The following is a 27,871-nucleotide window of genomic DNA, read 5'->3' as shown; positions in this document are numbered from 1 at the left end:
TCGGAAAAAAGAAGATTAAGGGGGGACATGATAGCAGTTTTCAAATATCTAAAAGGGTGTCACAAGGAGGAAGGAGAAAATTTGTTCCTCTTGGTTTCTGAGGACAGGACAAGGAGTAATGGGCTTAAAGTGCAGCAGAGGAGGTTTAGATTGGACATTAGGAAAAAATTCCTAACTGTCAGGGTGGTCAAATATTGGAATAAATTGCCAAGGGAGGTGGTGGAATCTCCCTCTCTGGAGATATTTAAGAACAGGTTAGATAGACATCTGTCAGGGATGGTGTAGACGGAGCTTGGTCCTGCCTTGAGGGCAGGGGGCTGGACTCAATGACCTCTCGAGGTCCCTTCCAATCCTATTATTCTTTGATTCTATGAATATTGTAGCCTAACTCCCTTCCCTGCTCACCATAACGCTGCCTTCTCCACAGCATGTTGCTATAGCAGAGACCCTAAAACCCCACCTCCCCATGGCCAATCTGATGGTGAGGGAAAAATTCCTTTCCACTTCCCCTAGAAAAGCGCAACTAGTGCAATGCCCGCAGCAGGTCCTGACCAAACCTAATATTGGTGCCACCACAAGGGGAAGGAGAGGGTGAGTGCTGCTGTCCTGGTCCAGCAAAGAAAAAAGAGATTCTTCTGCCAGGCTTATCCCTTTTGAACTCCCCAGCCCTTCTGGTCTCTGGGGATGAATCAGTATCATGATGCTGACACACTGCCCCTTTTGCAGCAGATACTGAGCCTTACTCCACTCTTCCTGTAAATTGCTATTCTCGCTGCATCAGCAAGCCAGACAGTATTCCCCCAGCTTTTCAATAATTAGGATAATCTGTGATGAATCCTAGTTTTAGAGAAAGTTGAGCAGCATTTGCTGAAGTGCTAGACCAGACCAGCTTTTGACTGGAATAGCCTCTCCTGCAGTTGTACAGAGAATATATTTTTATTTCGGTTTCTTCAATTTGACACCAATCACAAATTAAAATATTATAATTTAGAAAATAAGAAAAACTTTATTTAATGTTTTCTAACTAAAACAAAAATTAAAAATTAAAAAACAATAAATATATATTAAGCTATATACTGTAATTGCTTAAGTATATGTGTGTAGGCATAGTGTCTCCTCCTGGTTAGCAAAAGGAAGCATCAAACTGAGGCTTTGTCTGCACTTACAAGTTTAAAGCACAGCCGCAGCAGTGCTTTAAACTGAAAGTGCAGCTTTCTGTGTAAATCATCTCCATAAGGGGAGTAACTAACAGCACTGAAGCGTGGTTCACACTGGTACATTACAGTGCTATAACTTGCTGCACTCAGGGCAGGGTGTTTTTTCACACCTTTGAGCCAGAAAGTTGCAGCACTTTAAAGTGCCAGTGTAGACTTAGGGTAAAGGCTATATTTGTTACATGTCAACATGTTTTGACTATTGCTTTTTAGTTAATTCTAAGGAGGCTGCTGAAAATGCATACATTTCTTTGACATTGGTCTGGCATCTTGTTTGTAGGTTTTTGGTTGGTAGATTTTAGAGATTTCCTTTTGGAGGGTAAAATGTATTGTAATATAGATCTTGTGAAAACAAATCTGCTCTATTGGTATTGTGTGTGTTGATCCGAAATGACATACTAAAAGGCATGTTTAAACAATCACTTCTGCATAGCAAGCTGGAGTGTAATATGCAGCTTTCCAGCATGGCGTACTCTGTGTGGATCCTGCTTATGTATACTAAAAGTTCCTGAGTATGCTCTGATGTGCTCAGTAGCCATATAATTTAATAAGTGCTTTTTAAACTTTAAATTCAATATTTAGTTCACTTATTTTTAATTAAAATATTTTTGTTTATGGAGATAAGAATTAAAATGAGATTTGAAACTGTTCTTTTATAAAGAACCTCTACATATGTCTGTAGTATTGTTTTCTCTGGCCTTTTTAGTTTGAAAAGAACTTTTAAAACTCACAATAATATTTGCATTTAAAGTTTTCTGATTTTCATATGGCTCTATAAATAAATAAATAAACACACCTGAAAGTACATTGTCTTCCTTATTTTAGAGTGTCTAAAGGTACAATCCTCCCACTACCAAAATTATGTTGTGTAATAACTATTTTTTCCTGTAAGGTTTTGTAAATAATCCTTTTGCATTAATATAAACACTGAATATGCAGTATTTATAAGCAAAATAGCTCTTAGATTCTCCTTAATAATGAGTATTGTGTCAAAATATCTTTACTAGGACTTGTCAGATTTCCCTTTTGTATATGTTCATTAGCACACTGAAGGGTAGATCTAGATAATTAAATAATCAGTTGGATATCCTGCTCATAATATCAGAGTACTATTACCTACGTGTTGTGAGAATCTGCTTTTATTTTGAGAGGATCTTTATTTTAAATTGATTTCCCTAATTCTTTTGATCAAATTTCATAATGGTGTAACAGCTAAAAAAGAAGAATGAAGATACATATGGATGTTTTCTCGCTATAGCAGAAACATCTGAGTACAGGCAGTCCCCGAGTTACGCGGATCCGACTTATGTCGGATCCGCAGTTACGAACGGGGCTTTTCTCGCCCCGGAGGACTGGAGCGGCGGGACGCCCAGATGCGCTGCAGTCCCGCGCTGCAGTCCCGCCGCCCCCGTCCTCCGGGGCGAGAAAAGCTGCTTCCCGTCTCTCTGGTCTGCAGGGAGACCGGGAGCAAAGCCTTGGAGCACGCCCGCAGCGGGACAGCCCGGGCGCGCCCGGGCTGTCCCGCTGCAGGCGTGCTCCAAGGCTTTGCTCCCCGTCTCCCTGGTCAGCAGACCAGGGAGACGGAGCAAAGCCATGGAGGACGCGGGCGGTCCCGCCACCTGCGTCTCCCTGATCTGCTGGGGGGGGGGGTGCAGCTAGTGCCCCACCTCCCCCCCCCCCCAGCAGACCAGGCTTTTCTTGCCTACGCCTGGGGTAGAGCAGCTGGGGCGCTGCTGGGTTGGTCCCGCAGCGCCGCTCCTTGGCGCTACTGTACCAACCCGGCAGCACCCCAGCTCCTCTGCCCCAGGCGTCCCCAAGTCAGCCGCTGCTGAAACTGACCAGGGGCTAACTACAGGAAGCCTGAGGCAGAGTTGCTCTGCCCCGGGCTTCCTGGAATCAGCCACTGATCAGTTTCAGCGGCAGCTGACTTGGGGACGCCTGGGTTTCTTAAGTTGAATCCGTATGTAAGTCAGAACTGGCGTCCAGATTCAGCCGCTGTTGAAACTGATCAGTTTCAGCAGCGGCTGACGCCAGTTCCGACTTACATACAGATTCAACTTAAGAACAAACCTACAGTCCCTATCTTGTACGTAACCCGGGGACTGCCTGTATACTAGACTGTCATTTAGAAAAGTGAAGTGTCTACATATGAAAATGAAGAGAAATCCCCATTTGTATCAGAAACATAAAGACAACTTCTGGGACCTGAAAACAACTTTACTCCATCTGTGGAAAAACACAGATGGATATTTTAATCTTGTGAACACAACTCTAGGCCTCTGTTTTACTATTTAAAAAAATTAATGAGCTTAACATGAGTTTGCAACCCTCCCATAGCATCCTTAGTGATATCCAAAATTATAAATGTAAAAGTTCCAGTTAACACTAAAAAGTTCCTCCAGAATTCAAATGTTCTCTAGTTTGAAAAATTTTCCAGTTTCCTAAAAATGTAGGAGTGCTCAATGCAAGTAAGTTACTAAGATGGTACATAGGAAATTGGTTGTGAGGTGGCCTCAGTCATGTCCACTTCCGAGACACACAGGGAAAAGAGGTAAATCCCGGATTAGGAATGTTCAATATTGGTTAACTGAATAGTCGAATAATTCTTATCGGTTAGTCGACTATTCTATAGTCTCCAGGGGACGGGACAGAAGCCAGTGCGCTCTGGCCTCACTCCCAAGGAACCGCACCACTCCATGCTGCTGCCTCTGTATCAAAGGCAGCAGCCAGGGCCAGCCCACAACATTTTGGCACCTGAGGCAGGGAGCTCAAATGATGCTCTCATGCCCCCTCGCTTGGGCCAAAACTTTGAAATGTCTCAATTCTGCCTTCTTCTGTTCTATTGCTCTCATGGTACTGCTCTGCTACCTACCCCAGTAAAGGAGAACTAACAGCAGCAGGCACAATTTTCTACACTCTGGGTCCTAGTGGTGCCCCCCCCCCCTCCACACACAATCTGGCACCTGAGGCGGCTGCCTCAGTTCGCCTCATGGTGTGGCCAGCCCTGACAGCAGTGCAGGGTGCCAGGCAGGAGCTGGTCTAAAAACCAGCTCCCCTTGCAGACCAGCTGCCTGTCGCCCTGTGCTGCTGCCTCTGAAAGAACTGCACATCAGGGACCTCAGGCCTTCCAAGCTCCTTGCCACAGCTTTAAAACTGTGATCCTCAGCTTTCACTGGAAGCCATGAAGTACTGAGAACCCCAACTCAAGCTTCCTGTTGCAAGAGATCTCTTAAGTGCTCCAGTCTCCTTGTCTCCTTGCTATGGAGCCAGAAGCCAAGAAATCATAGGATGGACTTCCAGGATCTATGGTTCTGGGACAGCTATGCTGTGCAGACTGAACCAGAGCTTGCAGCCTCCCTAGTCAGCTGACTCCCTCACCCCAACCCACGCATCTGATGTGCTGCCTCAAAAGTCAGACAGCCCAGAGAGAAAGAGGCTACCTCAAAAGGTCGGAAGCCCATCGCAGTTCCTATGGCAGGTCTGTCCTGGAGCCAGAGACCCTTGAAGCTCTGGCACCTGCTAATTGAAATCAACATGATTATTGTCTGTTATACTGCTGTAGTCAAACTGTGGAACTCCTTGCCAGAGGAGGCTGTGAAGGCTAGGATTATAACAGAGTTTAAAGAGAAGCTAGATAATTTCACAGAGGTTAGGTCCATAAAAGGCTATTAGCCAGGGGATAGAAATGGTGTCCCTGGCCTCTGTTTGTCAGAGGCTGGAGAAGGATGGCAGATGACAAATCGCTTGATCATTGTCTTCGGTCCTCCCCCTCTGGGGCACCTGGTGCTGGCCACTCTCGGCAGACAGGCTACTGGACTCGATGGACCTTTGGTCTGACATAGTACAGCCATTTTTATGTTCTTATGCTGCTACTTATATTTACCACTGCTGTTCCATGGTGGGAACCAGTGAAACAGAGAAGATGCACATCTACTTCAATCAGCAGCTATGGGTCCCAGGAAGTATATTTCATTTTGGAAACTCCATTTGTGAGTGTTTCCAAAATGAAAACTGTTTAGAATTTATGGAATGTGTGAAATTTAAAAATGTCAATTTCCCAAGAACTGTAACCAAGTTTTGGCCAGCTGTAGCTGCAGAGAATTTTAACCTTTATTATAAATCAATAAAACCTAGACAGCATTGCCTTTTGTAGGTGATAATACAGCTGTAAAATAGCATTTCTTGTGATGTGCACCTAGCTAAAGATCTCGAGAGAGAATGTCAAAATTGAGACTACTCATGGTTACTAGTGAACGATCCTCTACAGGAGAAGTAAATTATAGTGTATATGTGATGACTAGAGTTTCTGTTTTCATGGAATGGATTTTGATACTGCAAGGAACACAGATCCTACCTTATCTGATATGTTTGTATTTTACCCTGACAAAATTCTATATAAAGAAACTGTTATTCAGTGTCACATACCATCTTTCTGTATAGATTCAAGTCAGTAACTGTGTAAGCCATTTTGGTAACCTCCAATTTTTCTTCTGTTTTGTTTTGTTTTGTTTTACCCTCCTTATTCTGAGGAGTCTTTATTCTCACCATTGGGATTATGAATGATCAGAATATTGTCATATCACCCCAATAATTGAGTACTACCGCTGTGTTCCTTGGTCTCTGTGTAACACAAAGATGGATTGTATGGAGTTCTCTGGTGGGAAAGATCAACATGTAGATCAGGCTCTGTGCCAAAATGTTTCTAATTAAACTGCTTGTACAGACAGGAAGATTATTGTTGGTGAACGCAGTTTTTACCTGGCAGATGTTTGCTTGGTACTTTCTTGCCTTATTCCCTTGTGCTCTACATCAACTCCACCCCCTCTGTGCTGATAAAAGTACCAAACATGGTAATCACCATTGGCCATGGTACCATACTATCATGATCTAAGTGCCTACTATACAATATCACAGTGTGGTACCTATTTGGCAGATATTGATATCCAAAGATTGCATCCGCATAAGTGGAATTTAATGTAATGCAGCACAGCAGGTGCACTGGGAGACCAGCAACAAAGGTGATAATTTTTTACAGATTCATTTTAGCAAGGTTCTGGGATAGATTGAGGGCTTGACTAACTGGGGACATCCAAGAAAGCTAATCTGAATTAATTAAAAGTGAGAATTTAAAGTGGATAAGGTAAACTTTATTAAACACCTGTGTGAACCCTCCCATTCAAAATTAAAGTTGCCACTGTTTACTTTAATTCTGTTCCAATGTGATTTGAAGTAAACTGATTTATAATCATTTTAATTGCATCTACACAGGGATTTAATGATGTTTAATTATTCCTGGATGTTCCCACGTAAACAAGCCTTAATAATAGTATGAAAAGGAAGATAGTGACATCGCTGAATAAGGCTTTATTGCTGTTATAAGGTTGTTACACTGTGGCTACGTCTACACTGGCCCCTTTTCCGGAAGGGGCATGTTAATTTCAGCTATCGTAATAGGGAAATCCGCGGGGGATTTAAATATCCCCCGCGGCATTTAAATAAAAATGTCCGCCGCTTTTTTCCGGCTTTTAGAAAAGCCGGAAAAGAGCGTCTACACTGGCCCCGATCCTCCGGAAAAAGCGCCCTACTTCAAAGTAGGAATAAGATCCTCCGGAAAAGGGCGCTTTTTCTGGAGGATCGGGGCCAGTGTAGACGCTCTTTTCCGGCTTTTCTAAAAGCCGGAAAAAAGCGGCGGACATTTTTATTTAAATACCGCGGGGGATATTTAAATCCCCTGCGGATTTCCCTATTACGATAGCTGAAATTAACATGCCCCTTCCGGAAAAGGGGCCAGTGTAGACGTAGCCTGTATCTTTTCATGTTAGTTATTATGCTCCATTAATGACCTTCAGTAAGTAATTCCTTTTTGATAATACTCAAAATGGTTAATGCTCAGTCTAGATAAATAATGTTCAGTATCTAAAAACAAAAGTTGAATTGCCTGAGAAGTTAAAAATACAGTAGTTTGAAGTATCAAATTATATTGAGTATAGTTATGATCACTGCAATGAGATATACACAAAATTGTCACAAAATTATCTGTCAGTTGACAAAACAATCCATAATTTATAGATTACAGTATAAGGTCAATTATAGGCAATTATGGAGCTATATTTACAAAGAAAGTTATCATATTCTTAGGAGAGAGTTAAGACTAAAAAATGTTTGCCTTCTTATTCTGCCCCCACAGAATTCTTACAGCTGCTTTAGGTGAGAATTGTAACTCACGTGCAACCTAGAACACCACTGTTGATCTGTTCCTTCACTTTTCTTCACATGGAACATAAAAAGGATAATTTAAAAAAAATGGAATGGAACAAGTGTCTCGAACAGTCAGTGCATTAATTCCCTGAGTTCAGGTTTGGTTTAATCAAAATAATCGAAATAAATGTTAAATGCCCTCTGATTTTACTCTTAAACTAAAGATATTGTATGTATTGTCTGAAATACTCATTTTCTAACACAACTTCTTTGCAACACACTAAACCTAACCAGTAGATGTTATAACAAGTTTTATCATAGTTAGTGTAACACATTAGAATCAAACGGTGATGACAACATGCAATGGTTTACTCATTACTGCAGCTTCATAGGAAATAGAGTCATGAAGTGGGGTGCTGGCTTTTGGAGTAGAAAACTGACGTTTTGGAGATGATAAAATGTCCATATTCTTAAGAACTAGAAGTATGTTTAGTGACCCAGAGAGGGCAATATTCAGTTAATGGCATATAACTCAGAGTGTGTGTGTGATAGCACTTGTTATTTTTTTTTAAATACTGAAGCATGTTATTAGTGCATTGTGCATAACATGTGTTTCATATTGTGGAATTGGCTATAATGTACATTTTGAGCAGTTGCCCTTATGTAGAAAAACCTGCTGTCAGTAATATTAAAGATGCACTCTTGGGGAAGAGATGCGCACACATATATACACACCCTGTATTCACTATCTTCAAAGAAGGAAGACTACAGTAAACACAAGTATTATTACAAAGTGTTATCCTTTTTTATATATTTAGTTTCTTTTTGCTAGAAAGCTTTCGCTAGGTGACCTAGCACGTGTGCCAATGACAAAAGCTACTTGTAACAATTCAGATCATGCTTTCTACTTTATGAAATGGGATTGTAAAAATCCTCTAAAAAATGGCAACCAAAATAGCATTAAAATACAATTTCCCTTTGATAAGGTTTTAAGGCAATCATATGAAAAGTGACACCACTTTGAGTGGCTCTGTGTCAGCATTACGCAATGTTGTGTTGCTCATAAGTGACATTAATCCATTAAGGGTGTGAGGGTCATTTATTTTTCTCATGAAGTCATTAAATACTATTATCGATTTCTATTCAATCGGTCAAGCTTTGCCAGCATAGAGTGATCTTTAAACATGCTAATAGTGCTGCTTTTAATACTGTATATGTAGCTCAAATAACAAATATTACCATATGAAATGCAAAATAAAAATTTAATGGATATTTGAAATATAAAATAGTTTAAGGAAAATATCCAGTAATGTGATGATGATCACCAGTTACCTGAGAATGCTGTATTGTAAAATATGAGTTTAAGTGAGATTGATTTTTTTTTAAAATCAGTATAGAGACATCTTTAACACATTTGTTTCTTTTTGCTAAACATACTGTATAAAAACAATTAGTTTTTGGACTGTTTTTTACTACCTTATGATAAACATATTTTAAAAACTTAAATGAATGTGAACAAAAATTATAATATATCATGATTATTTAGTGCAAAATATATTTAGCGGTTAAATAGATATTATGATTATCATAGCAATTCCAGATTATTATGATTTCTTTTTATTACATGCACTTGCACTTGTTACATGCGCTTCACATATATTACTGAATTTGGGACTTAATGATTTCATCTGACTCATTTAGAACCACACATTTTGATGGACTGCAGACAGAGCTGCATCCTGTCTTTTGATTCACATATGCAATCCTATTGACCTCAGTTTGACAGCATTAGGCTGAAAATGTTTTATTGTGTAATATATGTCCTTAGTTAAAGTTGGAATAGCAACTAATAATGTAATGAGGAAATTATTCTTTTTCTCGGTAATGCATTAAAAGAACTGCACAGTTGCAGTCAGCCTTTAAGTTTTCTCACAATATTGTAGTTACTACTTTTTACTTACCCTTTTTAGAACCCCCCCCCCCCCCCGCCTTTCTGGTCATAAATGATTTATCAAGGTGAATTGCCAGCTTTGCCCTAGACTTAGCAAAAGCGGAACAGTGTATCTCCACTGCTAACCTGTTCAGTTTTCATTATCAACCAGTGAATTACATCCTGCAGAGGAATAACTACCTCTCTTTGAATGTATCTTTTCTGAGACTCTGTAGGGTCTCTGTCAGACCTTGTAGGACACGGTTGTCCATCCTGGTCTCAGATGGCAAATGATGCCAAGTAGTAAGTTTATTGCAGAGTCTCTGGAGAAGCTGTTGTGCACTCAGCATTTTTTCATAGGTCGCTTTCCTGATTCATTGAAGGAAACCTGAGCAAAACTGTGTTATTAATGAATTATGACAAGCTCTTTGCCTATAAGACAGCAAGGTTCCAGCTATCCCTTTCTAAGACAAAAACTTAATGGAAGCTGCTCAGATGGGCAAGCTCTCTGATGATACTCCTTAAGTGCTCATCCCATTCTGATGCGAATATTCAGAGAGCCGTGAAGCTGCAAGTGGCAGCGTTTAATATCGTCTCTCTCATAATGCCTGAATAATTTTCCAGAGACTGATCGCTGCAGCTGCTGTGAACATGATTATTTGTTTATTTTTCACCTTGGTCCTGGTGGAATGCTGACCTAGCTAATCTGCAGCACACATAGGGATTTTTTTTTTGTATTCCTAGCTCTTTTATATTGTTTTGACTATTAAAAAAAAGCAGCAGCCAAAGCTTGGGAGTAGCCACTTAAATCATAAAGAGTTAAAGGAGATTATTCTTGTTGCATGTGTGTGGTTTTTTTTTTTTTGTTTTTGTTTTTTTTTGAGAGGAAACAACCACATTATTGAAGAATTTGGAGAAAGAGATGAGAAAGCTGCTGTCTTATGTTTTTTTTAATGGAAGATTGTGAGAGGCAAGGAGATGGCATGGGCTGTCGGGGTGAGTTATCGAATGCATTTTGTGATCTCCCTGTGGTAGTACTGTTCATTATGTTAAACAGTGTAGCTGCTAAACCACTGTAGTCTTCATTTTATGTGCTTTGGCCTTCATTTGCTGAAATGCTTCAAGTTCACCATGCTAAAGTCATTTTGAAAACAGGATGTAATTACAAGGGTTTCATATGCTTACCAACAGCTTTTTTGGAACAGTGTAATTATCATTACTTGTGGATACTGTAAATTGAATATCCCTTGCCTAATTACATTAAACTAAAGGGTTAGTTGCTTAAGCATCTAAATAAGAAAAGTTCACCCTTTGCTATAAATAGTAGAATTGTTCTCTTAGTTGGGCTGACCTTTAAAGCTAAGCGTTTAACAGGATATTGTCAGGTGTACATTATAAAGATAGCTTGTAATTAGATCTGTAATGAGGAACCAAGTTATAATGGCTTTTTGAGAGAGTTCATTTATTCAGCATTTTCTTACTGCATGATAGAATTAAAGTTTCAGTCTGTGCATGTTAGGCCCTTTCTGAAGGGGCTAGTCACACTGTTCTTAGTTTACCTGTTTCCTGCCAATGGCTTGAAGTGGTTTAATATTACCCCACAGCTTAATGGAAGCTACTATAAATGTAATGAATTAATCCTGCCCTTTTAAACAAGGGTAATTTATCTTGGGGCCATGAGTTTTCTTTGATTTATTTCCACCTCCCTCCCTTCTCTTTTCAATTCATAAAAAGCAACATTCTTTGTAGTTTGGCAACATAAATGTAGTTGGATTACTTGGTCAGATAAAAATGAATGCCTATGGACGCTTCTAAATAAGAAGTCTTTCGGTGCATGTAGATGAAAAGCAGGCTTTAATTAGTTGATCTGTCTGTCTTGGTTTAGTATTTGTTATCTGTTGAGCTCTAATGATTCTGTGCATTGTTGTAAGAAAACAGAGATTGTTCCAGTGAGAAATTTGATTGATTTCCACTTTTTTACATTAATTGTAAATTTTAGTGCTGTGCATAGCTACCGGCTTATGTTTACTTTGGTTTTTTTCACTCTACTGTCATTAAAATCTCCCCATTTATTTCTGGTGAAAGCTTGTTTGTTAGGTGTGACTACCTATTTTCTCAGAATACCTCCTGCTGAGTATCCTTTATGACCTATCATAACAAACGACTTAGATGGGACAAATTGAGAAGCATGCATTAGAAAGGGAGAGAAATTCCCACTATAAATAAATGGTGGAGTATTATGATTATGTTTAAAAAAAACCCCCTAAAATAATGATTATATAATAGAGCTGTATAAAACCTGAATTAAAACAAGTCTTAAATACTTTAGACTTTTTGATTGGGTATATTATATATAAGATTTCTGTTTATTCACTTAATTTTTAAGTTTAACATAGATCCCCAAAATTGCAAACACTGGCGCGCCAACCTCATGGCGTGGGGGAGGAGGGGAGAAGCCCTGACCCCCCCCCCCCCCCCCCGGATCCAGCTCACAGGGAAGAAGTGGAGCCAGAAGTGACTGCATGTGCTGTTGCTCCCTCTCCCATGGCAGTGCACCCACGTGCTGCCTGGAGGCTTTCCCCATTGCTCCAATTGCCCAGATTTGCGGCCAATGGGAGCATTGGGAGGCTATGTATGGGACTCAATGCCTGGGAGCAGCATGGGGCACGAAAGCAAGTAAGTGCCCCCCTCCCATATGCCCAGACCCTGCACCCCTACCCTGCTCCTTCACTGCCCCACGATGAAACCCCACACCCCGAGCCTACTCCTGCACCCTCTCTCCTGGCCAGACACCTTACCCCCAGCTTGCTCCTGCACTCCACCTTCCACCTAGACCTCGCACACTCACCACCTCCTGTACCTCATTTTCCGCCCAGATCATGAACCCACATCCCTATCCCACTCACTGGCAGCCCTGTCCTGTAAGCTGAGTCCCTCACTTTTGTCTCCACCACAGAGCCTGGGTGGGGTTCACAAATTCCACTAACCCTGGAATCCCAGAGTAAATCCGGCCAATGGGAAGCCATGAACCTCAGTCCTCCCTGTCCTTCCCCCTAGCCCTGTGGCGCTGGAGTGTCAGAGGCATGAGATGTCACACTTGGGTCACATCAGTGAGAGTTGGTAGTTTTTGGAGGATTTTTTTTTTTGCTTCTTTTGTGGTCCCCAACTGATTTTTCTGTGGGTCAGTGGCCCCCAATGCCAAAAAGGTTCCCCACCTCTGTCACAAATAAAGACAATGTTGAAGCCTTTTGTGTTTGACATAATATTGTACTTAGTTTATAAAACTTCATTTTAAATAAACATGAGAAAGTTAAAATGCTTAATCTATTTAATAATTTAATATTTCCTTTCTTACTGCTTAAATTAAATGGTTGTCCCTAGCTGCAGCACTAGCAAAATGGCTCGGGTGTAATTCTGTAATTAAGAGTGAGTTTCCATTAGCAACTGGTGGTCCCCAGAAAGGTTTTCATTCAGCTAGGTGGGCCATGGGCCAAAAAGTTTGAGAACCACTGGTGTAGACAAACGCTTACAAACAAGCAATCATTTCCAGCATATTTTCAGTGTTTGTTGGACAAGTGCATATTTCTGCTTTTACTTTTTTAAAATCTGTGTTTTGTCAGTGTTTGTCAGCTGTATCTCAAAATCAGAAGCTCTAATTATGAGACACTGTTGAAGGAAAAAGCCATTTTGAAGTCTCTTTGTCAATTTAAAAATTCATTTCTATATTATGAGTTTGCTAAAATTCCTGTAGCAAGTCCTTAGAGCTATAGTTAACATTTTAAGCTAATGAAGAATCTTAGGCAATCTCACATTCTTTCTTTTAGTTTGAAAATGATATTTTCTCATGTTCATTTCCATAAATGTGGTCAGCAAGAACAATGCTTTACTGGAATTCTGTTCTGTCATCCTCTGCATATTTTTCTACCTGTATCACTAAATATACAGATAAAATACATGACTGTTGTACTGAAATCTGCCTTTTACTGGAGTATAAAGATGGAATTGCACAAGGGTGTATGTATCCTTCTATGTATCTAGTTCATCATCAGTACAAATCTGGGGTTATGTTTCTAATATCAGAAGCCTAACTTTAAACAACCTAAGGAAGAACAGTCACAGTCTTATAGTCGTGAGGCAATTAGACACAGGTATGATTATGATCAGTCCAACAATAGGCAAGCTTTATTCTAATTTATAGAACTAATAAGAGGCAGGCATTTTAGCAGAGATGTGTATAGATGTGCTAGTAATCTGAAGGAGTGCGATCAAACAAACTGTTTCCCTTAAGAACACCCGATTGAGTGAAATGTTCTCGTTGCAGTGGTACATTGGACAGTTTGGCTCACTGAATTGGTGATGGAATATGAAGCCTTTCACATGTAGACTACTGGGTCAAATCAGCCAGATCAGTAGTGACTAACACTTGTTGACCATCTGATGGCTGGTTGGTGAAATGATTTAGCATTCCCAGTCTGGTGTTGGGGTGTTAAAATATGTTTAATTAAGTAACCGTGTAACTGCTGAAAATTTCAGCAGTTACATGTGGCTGGCATTTCTCTCCCATCCCCTGCGTTGCTGCCTAATACGGATGCAGCAACATGGGGGGGGGAGGGCAGGTTTCTCCCCAGGAGTAATACACATGTGGAACTGGCTTTCTAGACGGCTCCCCATGTGAACCAGGAACCTGCATGTAAACATGAATATTAACCGATGAGCCCAGGAGCATTGGTTAACTGTGTACATGATTACTTTCATATCCCTAGTCTAATTCTCACTTACTGTCTGTCATCTTTTACTTAGATCATAAGGACCTTGGGGCACAGACAAGCTTTTTTTATGTCTTTTTATAGTGTCTAGCACAATGGGAACCCCAAGAACTGGCTGGGGCTCTAGACACAACATAATAATAATGAACTGAAATCAGTTCACTTTTTAAAAAAGAGTTAAAAGTAGCTCCAGCTATTATACTTATTCTGGCTAATTTTTGTGGGTTAGCATTACTTTATTTTATTTTGGTTTATAATTTGTTTTCTTTTATAATAATGTTTGAAAAGTTCATAGACGCAGAAGGGAAAATGGAATAACTCACTATATGGGGAAACGGTAAACAAGAAACAGAGAAAAACAATCTGTCAGTTGTAGGAATTTTAGATTTTATTTGAAATAATAGTAGGTAAAAATGTCCAGATGTGAGTGTTGTTAAGTTGACAGTTACCTTTTAATGAAAGATATGTGTGACCTCCATTAGTAATTAACAATCTTAAATTACTTTAGCCAAGTTCCTCATTAGTGAATAATGCATGAAGGTCAGAATCATGCCTGATTGGTGAGTGAAGTTTTGTAATACTTTTGTGTCCCAGGGCATACTCAGCTGAATAAGAATGCTAAATAAGGAGGGCCAGAATAAATTTCTGTACTGAGCTCTCAGCTAGTGGAAAGCAAGGAGAAGTTTATGGGCACTTAGAGCACTAATGTGGTTAACGGTATTTGAGTGTTTGCATTATAAATTCAGATTTTGATTAATTGATTTTAATTCATACTGGGCTGAAACTTGGCATCCGTCACCTTTTCCTCTCCTGTTTTTCCAAAGACTCTTGCTGTTTTCATTATAAAGACAGAAGCCCTGATGCTGAAATACTAAACCAGAACCCCAGTCCTTTTTCCATAGGCAAGTCTCTGCCCTGTTAAGCAGTCAGGATCAAAAACTCTTGGCCTCCTCACAGTTTTTTTGCAGTCCCTCATTCCATTTTGGGCAATCTTAGTTATGGTTTATAGCAGGGATTTCTGTTTGAAGGAAACTCCATTTACTGAATTTTGTGGGCATGGTAGAGGATAACCTACTCTTCCCTTGTCTGAAGGCAGCTTCCACCTACTACATCCATTCTTCTCAGCATTCCTCTTCAATCATCAGTGGCAAAGATGATTGGCTCTCTACTTTATCTATTCTAGTCAGTTAGTGGCTCTAAGTGTGCTTCCCCGCAGACATGCCATTCAGTATGATTTGCCCCAGAACTGACAAGGCAGCAGCTGTACCAATGCTAATCACGGCTCTCTCACACTGCAAGCATGAACAAGACGTATTATTATTTATATTATACCGTTGTCCAAATGGGTTAGGTGCTTCATAGATGAGGGATGTAATAGCGCTGTCGATTAACCAATTAACCGATAAGCAAAGTTAATGCTATAGACTGCATACATTCCCTCTTCCTTCCTCCCTTGCCAGTAAATTTTTTAGCAGGCTAGCTAGCAACGCGGATCAGTTCTGGCTTGCACCGGGTCTGACACTTATCCTCTTGCCAGCTCTGCATTTAAAGTGCATTAGGAGGCAGGCGGGCAGGCAGCGCGGCTCAGCCCCACTCCATCCAGGGGCTGCTGCCACCCCACTCTGCAGCATCTGCATCAGCATGGAGTGGCAGAGGGCTCCTCAAGAGTGGGGCCGGAGTGCACTGGCTTCCGGCCCCATCCCTGGGGATTATAGAATAGTTGAATAACTGATAAGAATTCATGAAGTTAATCAACTATTAAATTAACCAGTATTTAACATGCCTGTCATAGTCATATAGGAAGGCACTGTTCCTGCTCCAAGACTTTGTAATCTATAAACAAAAAGACAGCAAATGATATTGGAAAGTGGATACAGCAATGTGGCAAAGTCATGGATCCTGACAAGCATCTTGTTCACCTCCACTCTGTCCAATAAAACTTCAAAACCTTGTGGATGCAAATATACTGATAGTTTAAGGGAGTGATGCTGATATGGGATTCTTGCAATGATTTGAGTATACTGAGGCTGTAGGCGTACTGAATAGATTTTGGAAGTTCATTCCAAACCTGGAAGAAGTACTAGAGATTTTTGTAAGAAAAGGAAATGAAAGAGGTATTGACGCTGGCAGCATTGATGCTGTTAGAAGTGGGGATCTGGAGCAATCAAATTTTTGAATTGCTCCACTCCAGCTCTGCTCCGGTACCAATAGCGACTGATCCAGCTCCACTCCGTCTCCGCTCCGCGCTCTGACTCAAATTAATTTTTAACTAAATAAAAAAGTGCATACTGTAATTTTGAAAAAACATTATTTTTATTCAGAGTTTTAAAACAATTTAAATGTCATCAACAATTATACAAACTAGAATAATTCATAATTCAATTTGTAAAAAATTATTGCAGCAATCAAGTCACCTTTCATAGCCTGCCACAGATCATTTAAAATTAACTTTGAAGCCGAAAACAGTTTCTCTACACTAGTTTGAGTTCTTGGCATGCTCGAAGCAATTCTACAGGCAGCCTGAATGCGGTGTGGGTAGTTATGAATGGCCTCAAAAACAGACTTAACTTTTAGCCTACCAATAGACTCCATCGCCTCACAATCTTCCCGAAAATTTCTCTTGAATAATGCTTCATTACAATTAGGAATCGCAGAAACTCACTGGCATCTTTCTTGTTTATCCAATTCCTTTTCGAAGTCATCATCTTCTGAAGAATTGGTGCTTGAATTATCTCCATTTCCCTGTGATGGTTGAAGACGTTTCAGGGATGGTCGCTCGAACAAGTTCAGAGTGGAGACAGAAGTTTGAGAACAGCCTGCTATTTCTGAAGGATGTGAACTTTCTGAAACCGCAAATTTGATAGTTGATGACTCCTTTTGTTGTGTTTTGTTTTCTTCAACTTCTTTCACCGAGTTCAAATGTAGCAATAGATTTTGCTTTTTGAGCCGTCGAGCAATATCAAGGAGCCCTTCCTTTGCCTTTGGTATTTTCCTTGAGGTAAGAAGAATCCGATAGCGTGGGTTGACATAAACTCCAGCAAGGAAATGAATATTGTCAAAAAGCTCCTCTTCATGTTTCTGCGTGGAGGATAGAATTCCTTCTGCAATTAGTCCACCATTTTTCTTGCAACAATTTTGACAGTTTTCGCCATTCCTTCATTAAAACTCCCAGGGTTACATCGACGGCTTGAAGATTCACAGTTGTTTGGTTTGGCTTTGCCAAGAGGTCTCACAGGTTCTTCACTTTGTCCCATTTAGGTTTTGTTAATTTGAGTTCTCTTGTTCCAGCAGCAGCCACTTGTTCACAGTAAGATTGAAAAATGATAAGCCAATCAATCATTGCAAATGTTGAACCCCAGCGAATCACAGTATCCAATGACTGAGTTGTCCCATGTAGATCAAACAGAACACTTCGAATACTTGGGGTTCTTAGTTTGACAACGACTTGTCGTATTTTGCCAGAAATTTCTTCGCATGTTCTTTGTTCAGCGCATCTCAGATTGCCAACTGACGAGTGCAAATACTACACCTCATCAGTTGGACTTTTGAGTCGTCCTCATGAAGCCATGTTGGAAGTATGAGGCTAGGGTGATTAACCCATTGCGCAGCAGCATCCGTGTTGAGTTTGATTTCATCCATAATCAGGCAAAATAGCTTCAGTTCTATCCACATCCCTGTTCTCAGAGGTAGAAATGGTTTCATTGTCCTCGCTGAAATTTTTGACCGCACACGTCATGTTTGCTGCATTGTCAACTCAGATGCTCAGCATTTGCATTTCACTGATCCCAAATTTTTCTAAAATAGCTTTTACCTGACTTTTCATGTAGGAAGAATTGTGACACCCTTCAGTGTCAATTATGTCCAAGGTTTTTACCACAGCTTTATCTTTTCTTCTTCGTAATACTGAGCATTGATTGCAAGGAAATTTCTGTTTCCACCGGTTGCCGCATCCATTTTCAGGTAGCACAGTTTTTGCTCAAAAGCTTTCTTGAGCTCTTGGCAACAAGACTCAGCTGGGCTGACAACTAAATGATGAACCACATCATGCCCCGTCGAAACACCAAGCTGCTGACCCATTTCACCTGCAATTTTTTGGAATCCTTTGTTCTTTAGCCTGAAGGTAGTGAGTGGTGTTGAGCCCAAGCAAACCATTTCCATCAGCTCTTCACAGAAAGTATTGGCATCCATGGTGACTGTAACCTTTGAGGACTTCAAATATGAATCAAGTTTTGTTTGCTCAATTTTGGGTTTCTTTTCAGATGAAGCTCTGCAAAAAATCTTTTCTCCAGAAGTTTTCAAAGATCCAGATGAATGTTGTTTAGCCACGTCAGCTTTCTGTTTTGCCTCATCTTCCTGGTCCTTTTTTGTAACCAAAGCCACATATTTTTCAGGATGGTTACGTTTTACATGCCGCCAAAGGTTGAAACTTTTCACAGCATTTGTTTCACTTGTCTTGAAGCTACATGCTTTGAGTTCGCCATTCACTTCCTTTTCCACCTTGCGCATTGCCAATTTCTTCTTTGCTTTTCCCAAAAGCCCAAATTTGGGCTTTTCAAATTCAAAAGTAAAGACGTCGTTGAGATCCTTTTCCATAAATCGGCTATCAATCATGGGGGGGCAGATTTGATTTTTTTGTTGAAGCCTTGGCCAAATCTTCTTGTGCTGTTACCACATCCAAATGTTTCTTGTTATGATCTTCGAAAAGCAATGAACAAAAGCATTACATTTTTTTATAATGTACCTGCTTGTGATATCTTAACCACTTAAGGTACTTTGAATTTATTTTAGATTCTGTGGACAAAAATGATTGCATTTTCTTTTTACACAAAATTATTATTAAAGTACATTTTAATATTTTAACATGTTTCTTGCAGTTTTAATGAAGTAAGAAGTGTTTTTAATATACATAATTAATATAAAGTTTTATTTATAAATTGCAAGTTAGTTTTTCTTATGAAATTTTGCAGTAAAAATATTCAAAATATTTTCCAAGTTTTTAATTAATATCTCAAAAACGCTTTAATATAGATATATCAATGAAATTTGGTATGTGCCGTAGCATTAGTACGTGCTATCACTGTTCTACAACATTAATTATTGGGAATTAACGAGGCTACATGTTACAAGGTTAAAAATAAACACATACTAATCTAACTATTTCACTGATTTACACGAGTACATAGTTGCCTAACCTTGGCACAGGGGTGGGAGCAGTCTGCAGTGTTGCGGGATGTCTGATAATGATCTGATTTTTTAATAAAACATATTTCCAAAAAACTTTGTAATTTTGTATCTGTACATTAAATCTTGATTTCAGCCGACGCGAGAATAACTTTGACATATTATGTAAAGTGGTAAAGTAGATGTTAATATCAATTGTTATACAATCTGAAACTTTTTGGCACCTTTAGGACTTCCTTGCTAAAATATCATTTATTTTGGATTGAAAATGAAAAAAAAGAAAAACTGGAGCAGTGGAGCAGTCAAGATTTTCTGTGCTCCTGCTCCGCTCCAGCTCCGGGCAAAAATCTGCAGCTCCACTGCTCCGTACTCCAACTCCAGGCTCCGCTCCAAACCCTGGTTAGAAGAGGAGGCATGACGTGAAAAGTAACCAATTAATGTGATGTCTGAGGTACAACCCTGAAGAAGGTGGAAATAAATTTGAATAGGTTTCTCTGTATAGTGGGGATTTAGCAAAGTAACTTAAATATGGGGCAGCAGGAGGGGTAACATGGTTAAAATGATGGCTGAAAAGGATGATTTTGAAAGAAATACTATAGACAGATTGGGAGAAGAGGAAACTGAAAATTTAAAAACAGTGTCAGGAATGGGATTCAAGTAGCCAAGATAGGAGGTAGGGTGTAATTGGGAGAAAAAGGAACAGATTTTGACATCATTTGGTCATGTTTGAGGACTAGAAAAGGCAAAGAGATGGATTTCATAAGTTACAGGAGTAGGGCGGTAGAGAATTTGGGGGTAGTGATCAATACAGATAATGAAGAAATGTGGAGGAGATGATTTAATTTGTGTTACTTTACCTAATAGTAAATCATGATTGTTTCCAACCGCTACATCACACAGCTTGAAGAGACTGATATTTGAAAGATACTCTGAGTCTCTCCGGGACTAAAGTGTAGACTTGGTTATTCTGTGCATGCTTCTTTTTATTAGATATATTAGCCTCTTTCCATATAGTATCCACTCTTACCTTCTTATTAATTATAATTGCTATGGAATAACCTCTTAGCTAGAAGTACTACTGCAATAGAAAGCGCTAAAGAGAAAGGGATATTTTCATATTATCTCAAGCCTGTGTTGGGGAAGCGCTGTTACAGACTACTATGAGCAGGTACAACCTGGAATTGAGCATAAAAACAACAGTCCATAGCATTATTTTAATACTGAACAATATACCAGATATCACTGGAACAGATGCAACTTCATCTGTTTACTATTGCTCATCTGACTTAACTGTTACAAAACTTAAGGCACTTACATCTTCATTCACAATCTAGACCAGTGTTTCTCAACCTTTTTTTATAAAGTACCCCATTTAAAAATATATATATAAGTACCCCCCAATACCTAAAGTTTTCAGACACACATTTTTTTTCCCTACCATTGTAATACATTTGTTTAAACAACTTAATCGTAGCTGGGCAGGCGATGAAATTTTTGCGTGTAAAAAATACAAAAATAATCAAGCGCTATAAAACTTAAAACAAAAATTCAGTTTTCTCCAAATTTCTGTTGTGTTGACATCCCCCCCCCAGACTTCTCTCGAGTACCCCTAAGGGTACTCATACCACTGGTTGAGAAACTCTGTTCTAGACATAGTTTGATACCCAGCTTTTTAAGGAGAGCATCAGTATAGAGACCTATGCAATGCAGTCAGCCTCTGCAAAAAGAAAGAAAAAGAATATATAGAAAACAGACAGTACTCACACTGCTCAATAAGTGTCACATCATGTATTATTGTTCATGATCAATAATTATCTTGTATCTCTTAATCATCTAGTTTCTTTTGCTTTTCTAAATGAATTGGTTATTTCATTTGCAAATGTGTGTTATCTGCATTTAGTTGTATTCTTTCTAATGGTGTTCTATACTAAGTACTTAAATTAGATTTCTCAAATAATTAAAAAAATTAATCACAATCACTGTTGTTTGTGCTGTAGCAGGCTACGGACACTTTTCACTCACTCCCAGTCAGGATCTCTGGTGTGATGCTGTGAACCACAGTGAGTGCCAGTGACAGCCAGGGCTTGCCTCCAAAAACAAGGAGGCTAAAGTGCTAGACCTGTTTGGGAGTAAGGTGCATTCCACCAGGGGCCTCTAGCTTAGGATCTGAAACCAATAGGCACTTCTTAGCCAATATGTCTTCAATTCCTGGAATGCTCTTTCAAAATTCAAGGTGCTCCTGCCCTCAGAAGAGAGACAGGAATTCGCAGCAGTGGTTCAAGAGAGCAGACTCAGAGGCCTGTATGATGGCTACAGGGATTGCCATGAGGCACAATTCATGGTTGCAGGTGTCTGATCTCCTACCAGAAGGCCAACACACTGTTCAGGACCTGTCCTTTCGAAGGCTTGTGCCTTTTTTGCAGAGAAAACTGACTTCTGTCTCCACAGTGTGAAGGACTCCAAGGTCTGCACTCTATCCTGGACCTTAGGAGCTTAAAAGCGTTCATCCAAAAATTGCAGTTCCACAGAGTCTTGCTGACTTCCATTATCCCTTCCCTGGATCTGAGGGATTGGTACATGTATATTTTCACATGGCCATTATCCTGGCATACAGATGGTTCCTGTATTTTCTCATGGCAGACTGATATTACCAGTTCACATTCACTGGTGCCTTGAGTTTTAACAAAGTGCATAGCAGTGGTGGTGGCATTTCTATATCGTCAGTGGGTGCCAGTCTTCCCAAACCTGGATGACTGGTTAATCAAGACCAGGTTCTTAGGCACATGAAGCTTGTCAAAGACATGTTCACTCTCCTGGGCTTTATCCTCCACATGCCAAAACCCACCCTCATGTCTACACAGAGAATTGAGTTAATTGGGGCCCTTCTCAATTCTACCTGAGCAAAACTGTCCCTGACTAAGTCCCATTTTCAGATCATGGTGGGCCACATCCCAGAACTACAGAGAGACCTTCTCACGAGGGTATGGGAACTTCATGAGGCTGCTAGGGCACATGTTTTCGTGCACCTATTTCCTCAGGCATGCCCATCTCTGTCTGTGGCAGCTCCAGACATGGCTGCCATCAAAGTGCTGCTCTTAGGAAGGAACAATCAGTTTCACACATACAGAATGGGAAGCGACTATCTAGGAAGGAGTGCAGCAGAAAGGGATTTAGGGGTTATAGTGGACCACAAGCTAAATATGAGTCAACAGTGTGACACTGTTGCAAAAAAAGCCAACATGATTCTAGGATGTATTAACAGATGTGTTGTGAGCAAGACACAAGAAGTCATTCTTCTGCTCTACTCTGTGCTGATTAGGCCTCATTTGGAGTATTGTGTCCAGTTCTGGGTGCCACATTTAAGAAAGATGTGGAGAAATTGGAGAAGGTCCAGAGAAGAGCAACAAGAAGATTAAAAGTCTAGAGAATATGATCTCTGAAGGAAGACTGAAAGAATTGGGCTTATTTAGTTTGGAAAAGAGAAGATTGAGAGGGGACACGATAGTGGTTTTCAGTGTTGCTCCACCTCACAGAAAGGATGCTCAATGGCTGAACCACCTCAAACTCAGTGTTTAGACTTGGTCTGGAAGGTTCTAATGGGTTAGATGCAAGTCTTCCACTAGGGCAACACATCTAGCTAAATGGAAGAGGTTGTTCCTGTGATGCCTCGCCAGGGGGACACTTCCTCCAGAAAGTCTCAGATCCACTGCTCCTAGGCTGTCTACTTTCCTCAAAGCAGCAGGCTTTAGCCATCTCACCCAGGAAGGTGCATCTGACAGCTATCTCCTTTCCATCTGGTTGTGGGTCATTTCTTTAAGGAGTTGGACTGGCACTTCCTTTGTTCCCTTGGGATCTGAATTTGGTGCTCTCTTGGCTTATGGCCCCTCTGTTTGAACCCCTGCCTCACCTGTTCTTTAGCTACCTCTTGAACAAAGTCATCTTTCTGGAAGTGATTACTTCAGCCAGATGGGTGTCGGAGCTACGATCCCTCACCTCCAAGCCCTCCTTATACTGCTTTTTTTTTTTTTTAATAAGGCAAGGTGTGACTGTGTCCCCATCCTGCTTTTTTACCCAAGGTAGTGTCACCTTTCCATGTCAATCAGGACATTTTTCTCTCTGTGTTCTTTCCAAAGCTGCATACCGGGGCAGGGAAAGGGTAACTCCCTAGATGTTAGACGTGCCCTTGCTTTTTATTTGGAGAGTATTAAAATGTCCAGGCAGTCGATGCAGCTTTTTATTTCCATTGCAGACTGAATGAAAGGCCTCCCGATTACATCACAACTCTTCTCATCCTAAGTCACTACATGCATCAAACTGTGCTATGACTTGGTCATGGTACTGGCTCCACCTATCACTATCCAGCCCACTCCACCTGGGCGCAAGTTACGGTTTCAGCCTTTCTAGAAAAAGTCCTGATTCAAGATAGCCCCCCTACAGATATGTAGTCTTCAGTAGACACTTTCATGACTCATTATGCCCTCACCCAGCAGTCCTGGGATGATGTGACATTTGGCAGAACGGTACATTCAGCAACGAGTTGAGGTCCAGCAACGAGTTGAGGTCCAACACCACTTCCTTATAAAATGTAGGTAAGTGACATATTGGAATGCATATGAGCAATCGCTCTAAGAAAAATGTAGAGTTACTTACCTCTTACAACTCGAGATGTGTTGCTCATATCCATTCCAGATGCAACCATCTTCCCTCTGTCAGATTGTTCCAGCAGGAAGGACTGAAGAGCGTGCCAGAATGGCAGGTGAGATATGAGGTGTCACCACAGGGGGCGCTATAGGCAACCTGATGGGTACAGATAGGGAAAAGTCTTCCAACAGTTGTGCATGTGGCGCATGTGTGCACACATTGGAATGGACATGAGCAACACATCTCGAAGAACAACTGCTACAAAGGTAAGTAATTTCTATTTTTAATCAAGATAAAAAGGTTTTTTAGTTAATCATGAGTTAACTGCAATTAATCAGCAGCTTTAATTAATATACTTAAAACATAGCTGATTTCATGAGAAGTCAAGTATCAGAGGGGTAGCCGTGTTAGTCTGAATCTGCAAAAGCGACGAAGAGTCCTGTGGCACCTTATAGACTAACTGAAGTGTAGGAGCATAAGCTTTCGTGGGCAAAGACCCACTTCGTCAGATGCATGTAGTGGACATTTCCAGAGGCAGGAATAAATATGCAGGCCAGGATCAGGCTGGAGATGACCTGGTCATCTCCAGCCTGATCCTGGCCTGCATATTTATTCCTGCCTCTGGAAATGTCCACTACATGCATCTGACGAAGTGGGTCTTTGCCCACGAAAGCTTATGCTCCTACACTTCAGTTAGTCTATAAGGTGCCACAGGACTCTTCGTCGCTTCATGAGAAGTGTGACAGAGATCTATATGGCTTAAATGGAACAATTCAAGGCTATTTGATTTAGACTTTGTTAACATCGTTCTGATAAATGAAGATATCAGCAGACTACAAAAATGCACATACCAAATAAAAGAAATAATGGGTAAGATTGGACAGAGATTCGATGCAAATAAACATATCTTGGAAATACCATCAGCAAAAATGGTACCAGTTCTTAGGAAATAAGAATCAGGAAGGCAAATGCTCCATTTGGAAGACTGAAAAACATCTGGAAACTCAAACTCATCTCCCTCAAGACAAAACTGAATGTGTAGAAAGCAATTGCTATTGCCTTTACATCATATAGCAAAGAGACATAGCAACTTATCAAGAAAGATACACAAAATCTGAATGCATTTCATCACCAATATCCGAGAAGACAACAGTATTGGAATAATATATAGAGATAGGAAGATGAATACAGAAATTAGAAAAATTACTGGATTCAGCACCTTTTCACAGATAATCTACAAAAGGAGACTTCAGTAGCTGGGGCATGAGCTAAGAATGAAAAAAAAACCACTTACCAAATACTACCCTTGATTGGAAGCTAGAAAAATGCAAGAAAGAAAAGAAAACAGTGAAAAACATGTAAATGAACAGTTCTGAGTGACTTCAACACCTCAACATGAAATGGGAAGATTTGGAGAGAAGGGTAGTTGACAGGCGAGGATGTCAAATGTGGATAGCCCAATGTGCAGCAAAGCACGTAATGAACTACGGTCTGAGGATTTAATAAGAATTTGAATATTATCGTTTTTATCATGATTTTTGAAATTATATCTGATTCAAAAGAGCAGTTGCAGTGTTTAACTTTTCCTGATACTTTGTATAGCAAGAATGGTAGCTGATTCATCATTTTAAATCAGAAGAATTTGGTATATTGTTCTTTTTACTCTCTTCCTGTTCAGTTTCAAGCAACAGTCAAAGGTTTTCATATTAAAACTTTATTGACTGACAACCTGTTCCATTTTTCAGGATTTCACATAAAATTAGTGAGTTGTTTCTAATGTGATATACAATATTCTGAATAAAAATTGACATACCTAGTCATATCCACTTGAAAAATGGTATATTTGAAAAGATTTTGTTTTGAAGTTTGTAACAATTATGTAGGCAACCATTCCAACAGATATTATAAATACGCAAACAAAGAAAAAGAATTGTCACTTATAACCAGACAAAAACAAGGAAATCTTTCTCTCCTTTTTGATATTACAGACTTTACAATACATAAGGTTAGATCAAACATTCATGACAGTGATGGGAAGATTGAGAGATGATTTAAGATCCATGAAATACCAGGGCACAAAAGACTGATTTAAAGATCGTAATCTTCAGAGCAGCATTATCTTCCTACTGTTAGTCTGTGTCATACATTTTGTGTAGTCTCTTTCTTAGAGGAAAGCCAGATAAATTCTTCCTCTAAGGCTGCGTCTAAACTGGCATGCTTTTCTGCAAAAGCAGTTGCTTTTGCGGAAAAACTTGCCAGCTGTCTACACTGGCCGCTTGAATTTCCGCAAGAACACTGACAATCTCATGTAAGATTGTCAGTGTTCTTGTGGAAATGCTATGCTGCTCCCGTTCGGGCAAAAGCCCTCTTGCACAAATGCTTTTGCGCAAGACAGCCAGTGTAGACAGCTGAAAACTGTTTTGTGCAAAAAAGCCCCAATCACGAAAATGGCGATCGGGGCTTTCTTGCGCAAAACTGCGTCTAGACTGGCACGGACGCTTTTCCACAAAAGGTGTTTTTGTGGAAAAGCGTCCATGCCAATCTAGACGCCCTTTTCCACAAATGCTTTTAACGGAAAAACTTTTCCGTTAAAAGCACATGCGGAAAATCATGCCAGTCTTGACGTAACCTAAGTGTTCCTGCTTAATCCTATGTAGTAGCATAGCACAAAGAAACTGGGGCTGTGTCTACATTGGCACCCTTTTCCGGAACAGGGATGCTAATGAGACACTTTGGAATTGCAAATGCCGCAGGGGATTTAAATATCCCCCGCGGCATTTGCATGAACATGGCTGCCACTTTTTTCCGGCTCGGGGTTTTGCCAGAGAAAAGCGCCAGTCTAGACGGGATCTTGCGGAAAATTCCGTAGGAATAAGGGATCTTCCGGAAAAGGGTTTATTTTCCGCAAGATCCCGTCTAGACTGGCGCTTTTCTTCAGCAAAACCCCGAGCTGGAAAAAAGCGGCAGCCATGTTCATGCAAATGCCGCGGGGGATATTTAAATCCCCTGTGGCATTTGCAATTCCGAAGTTTCATTAGCATCCCTGTTCCGGAAAAGGGTGCCAATGTAGACACAGCCCCTGAGTGTATCTAAGAAAGTTGATTCTTATGTGATTGCAACCATGTGGGAGGGATCAGGCCTTTAGCTAGCTTTTCTAAGGGTCACTGTCTCAAAATCCGTTGCATGAGATCTTTGTGCAGATCATATAGGTATTAATGTATTGTAATCTTGTCTAAAAAACTGTTAAAATTGAGAGTATATTTTACAGAAAAGGGGAACTGAACAAGAAGTTTGCTTCTGGTTTCTTATCAGTGTGTGGTTGTGGTAGACTGTTGTCCATAGAGATTTATGAAGAATATTTTGTGGAAGGGGATGATCTTGGAGAAGATATGTAATAAAATATATAAGGAATTTATACTTCTATAGGCTAGTGTTTACAGACCTTCTTGTGCAATTGTTTTTATAAGGCAGGTTTTAACAAGTATTTAGAGCTGTATCTTGAAAGTATAATGTTACAATATAATTTTTTTAAGAAACAGGCTTATATAGAATGGCTTCAACCATTTAGATTAAGAGTGGTTGCATTCAAATTTGGACAATAATCAGATTGGATAGTGCTTTCATAGTTGTTTAAACAAATGGAAAACCTCTGTTGAGAGATTTGGATGGCCTAGTTGGCATTTCGCTCATTTCTGGACATACACTCAAGTATTTTGGAAGTGGCAGTATAAAAAGGTTTGTTACCCTGGGTTAATCAGCACCTGGCCTTGCTGTAGTAGCCCCTTCCTCTCTCTCTCTCTCTTCTACCCTCCCAATAGTCAAGCATGGTGCAGCTGGCTGGTTAACCAGTTAAACATGTTGTTTAACCAGTTAACATTTTAAATGGGTTTTTACATCCCTAGCATGAATTGTAAGTTTCTCTTTCTCTTTTTGATTAATTT

The 27,871-nt window shown here is 40.1% G+C and overlaps 1 protein-coding gene and 1 pseudogene across 17 annotated transcripts in view; one reads left to right on the top strand and one right to left on the bottom strand.

Annotated features, from left to right (window-relative positions):
• TENM3 (teneurin transmembrane protein 3) overlaps positions 1 to 27,871 on the top strand; it is a 2,279,325-nt gene that overhangs the window by 1,970,080 nt on the left and 281,374 nt on the right. For 2 of the 17 annotated variants that reach the window (XM_075930269.2, XM_075930252.2), the window contains exon 1: positions 9,769 to 10,338. The exons of the other annotated variants lie outside the window; for them this stretch is intronic. Coding sequence is in view for 1 of the 2 variants with exons in the window: in XM_075930252.2 (XP_075786367.1) it covers positions 10,284 to 10,338 (55 nt within the window). In the remaining variant the exon portion in view is untranslated. Of the gene's footprint in view, positions 1 to 9,768; positions 10,339 to 27,871 lie in introns of those variants that run through there. 17 annotated transcript variants of the gene reach the window in all.
• LOC149524522 (uncharacterized) lies at positions 16,470 to 23,988 on the bottom strand (annotated as a pseudogene).

Source organism: Pelodiscus sinensis, chromosome 4 (assembly GCF_052426305.1).
Source record: "Pelodiscus sinensis isolate ZL-2025 chromosome 4, ASM5242630v1, whole genome shotgun sequence".
Taxonomy (NCBI): Eukaryota; Metazoa; Chordata; order Testudines; family Trionychidae; genus Pelodiscus; species Pelodiscus sinensis.
Note: the sequence above shows the minus strand (reverse complement) of the source record. Positions and strands in the feature narration are given on the sequence as shown.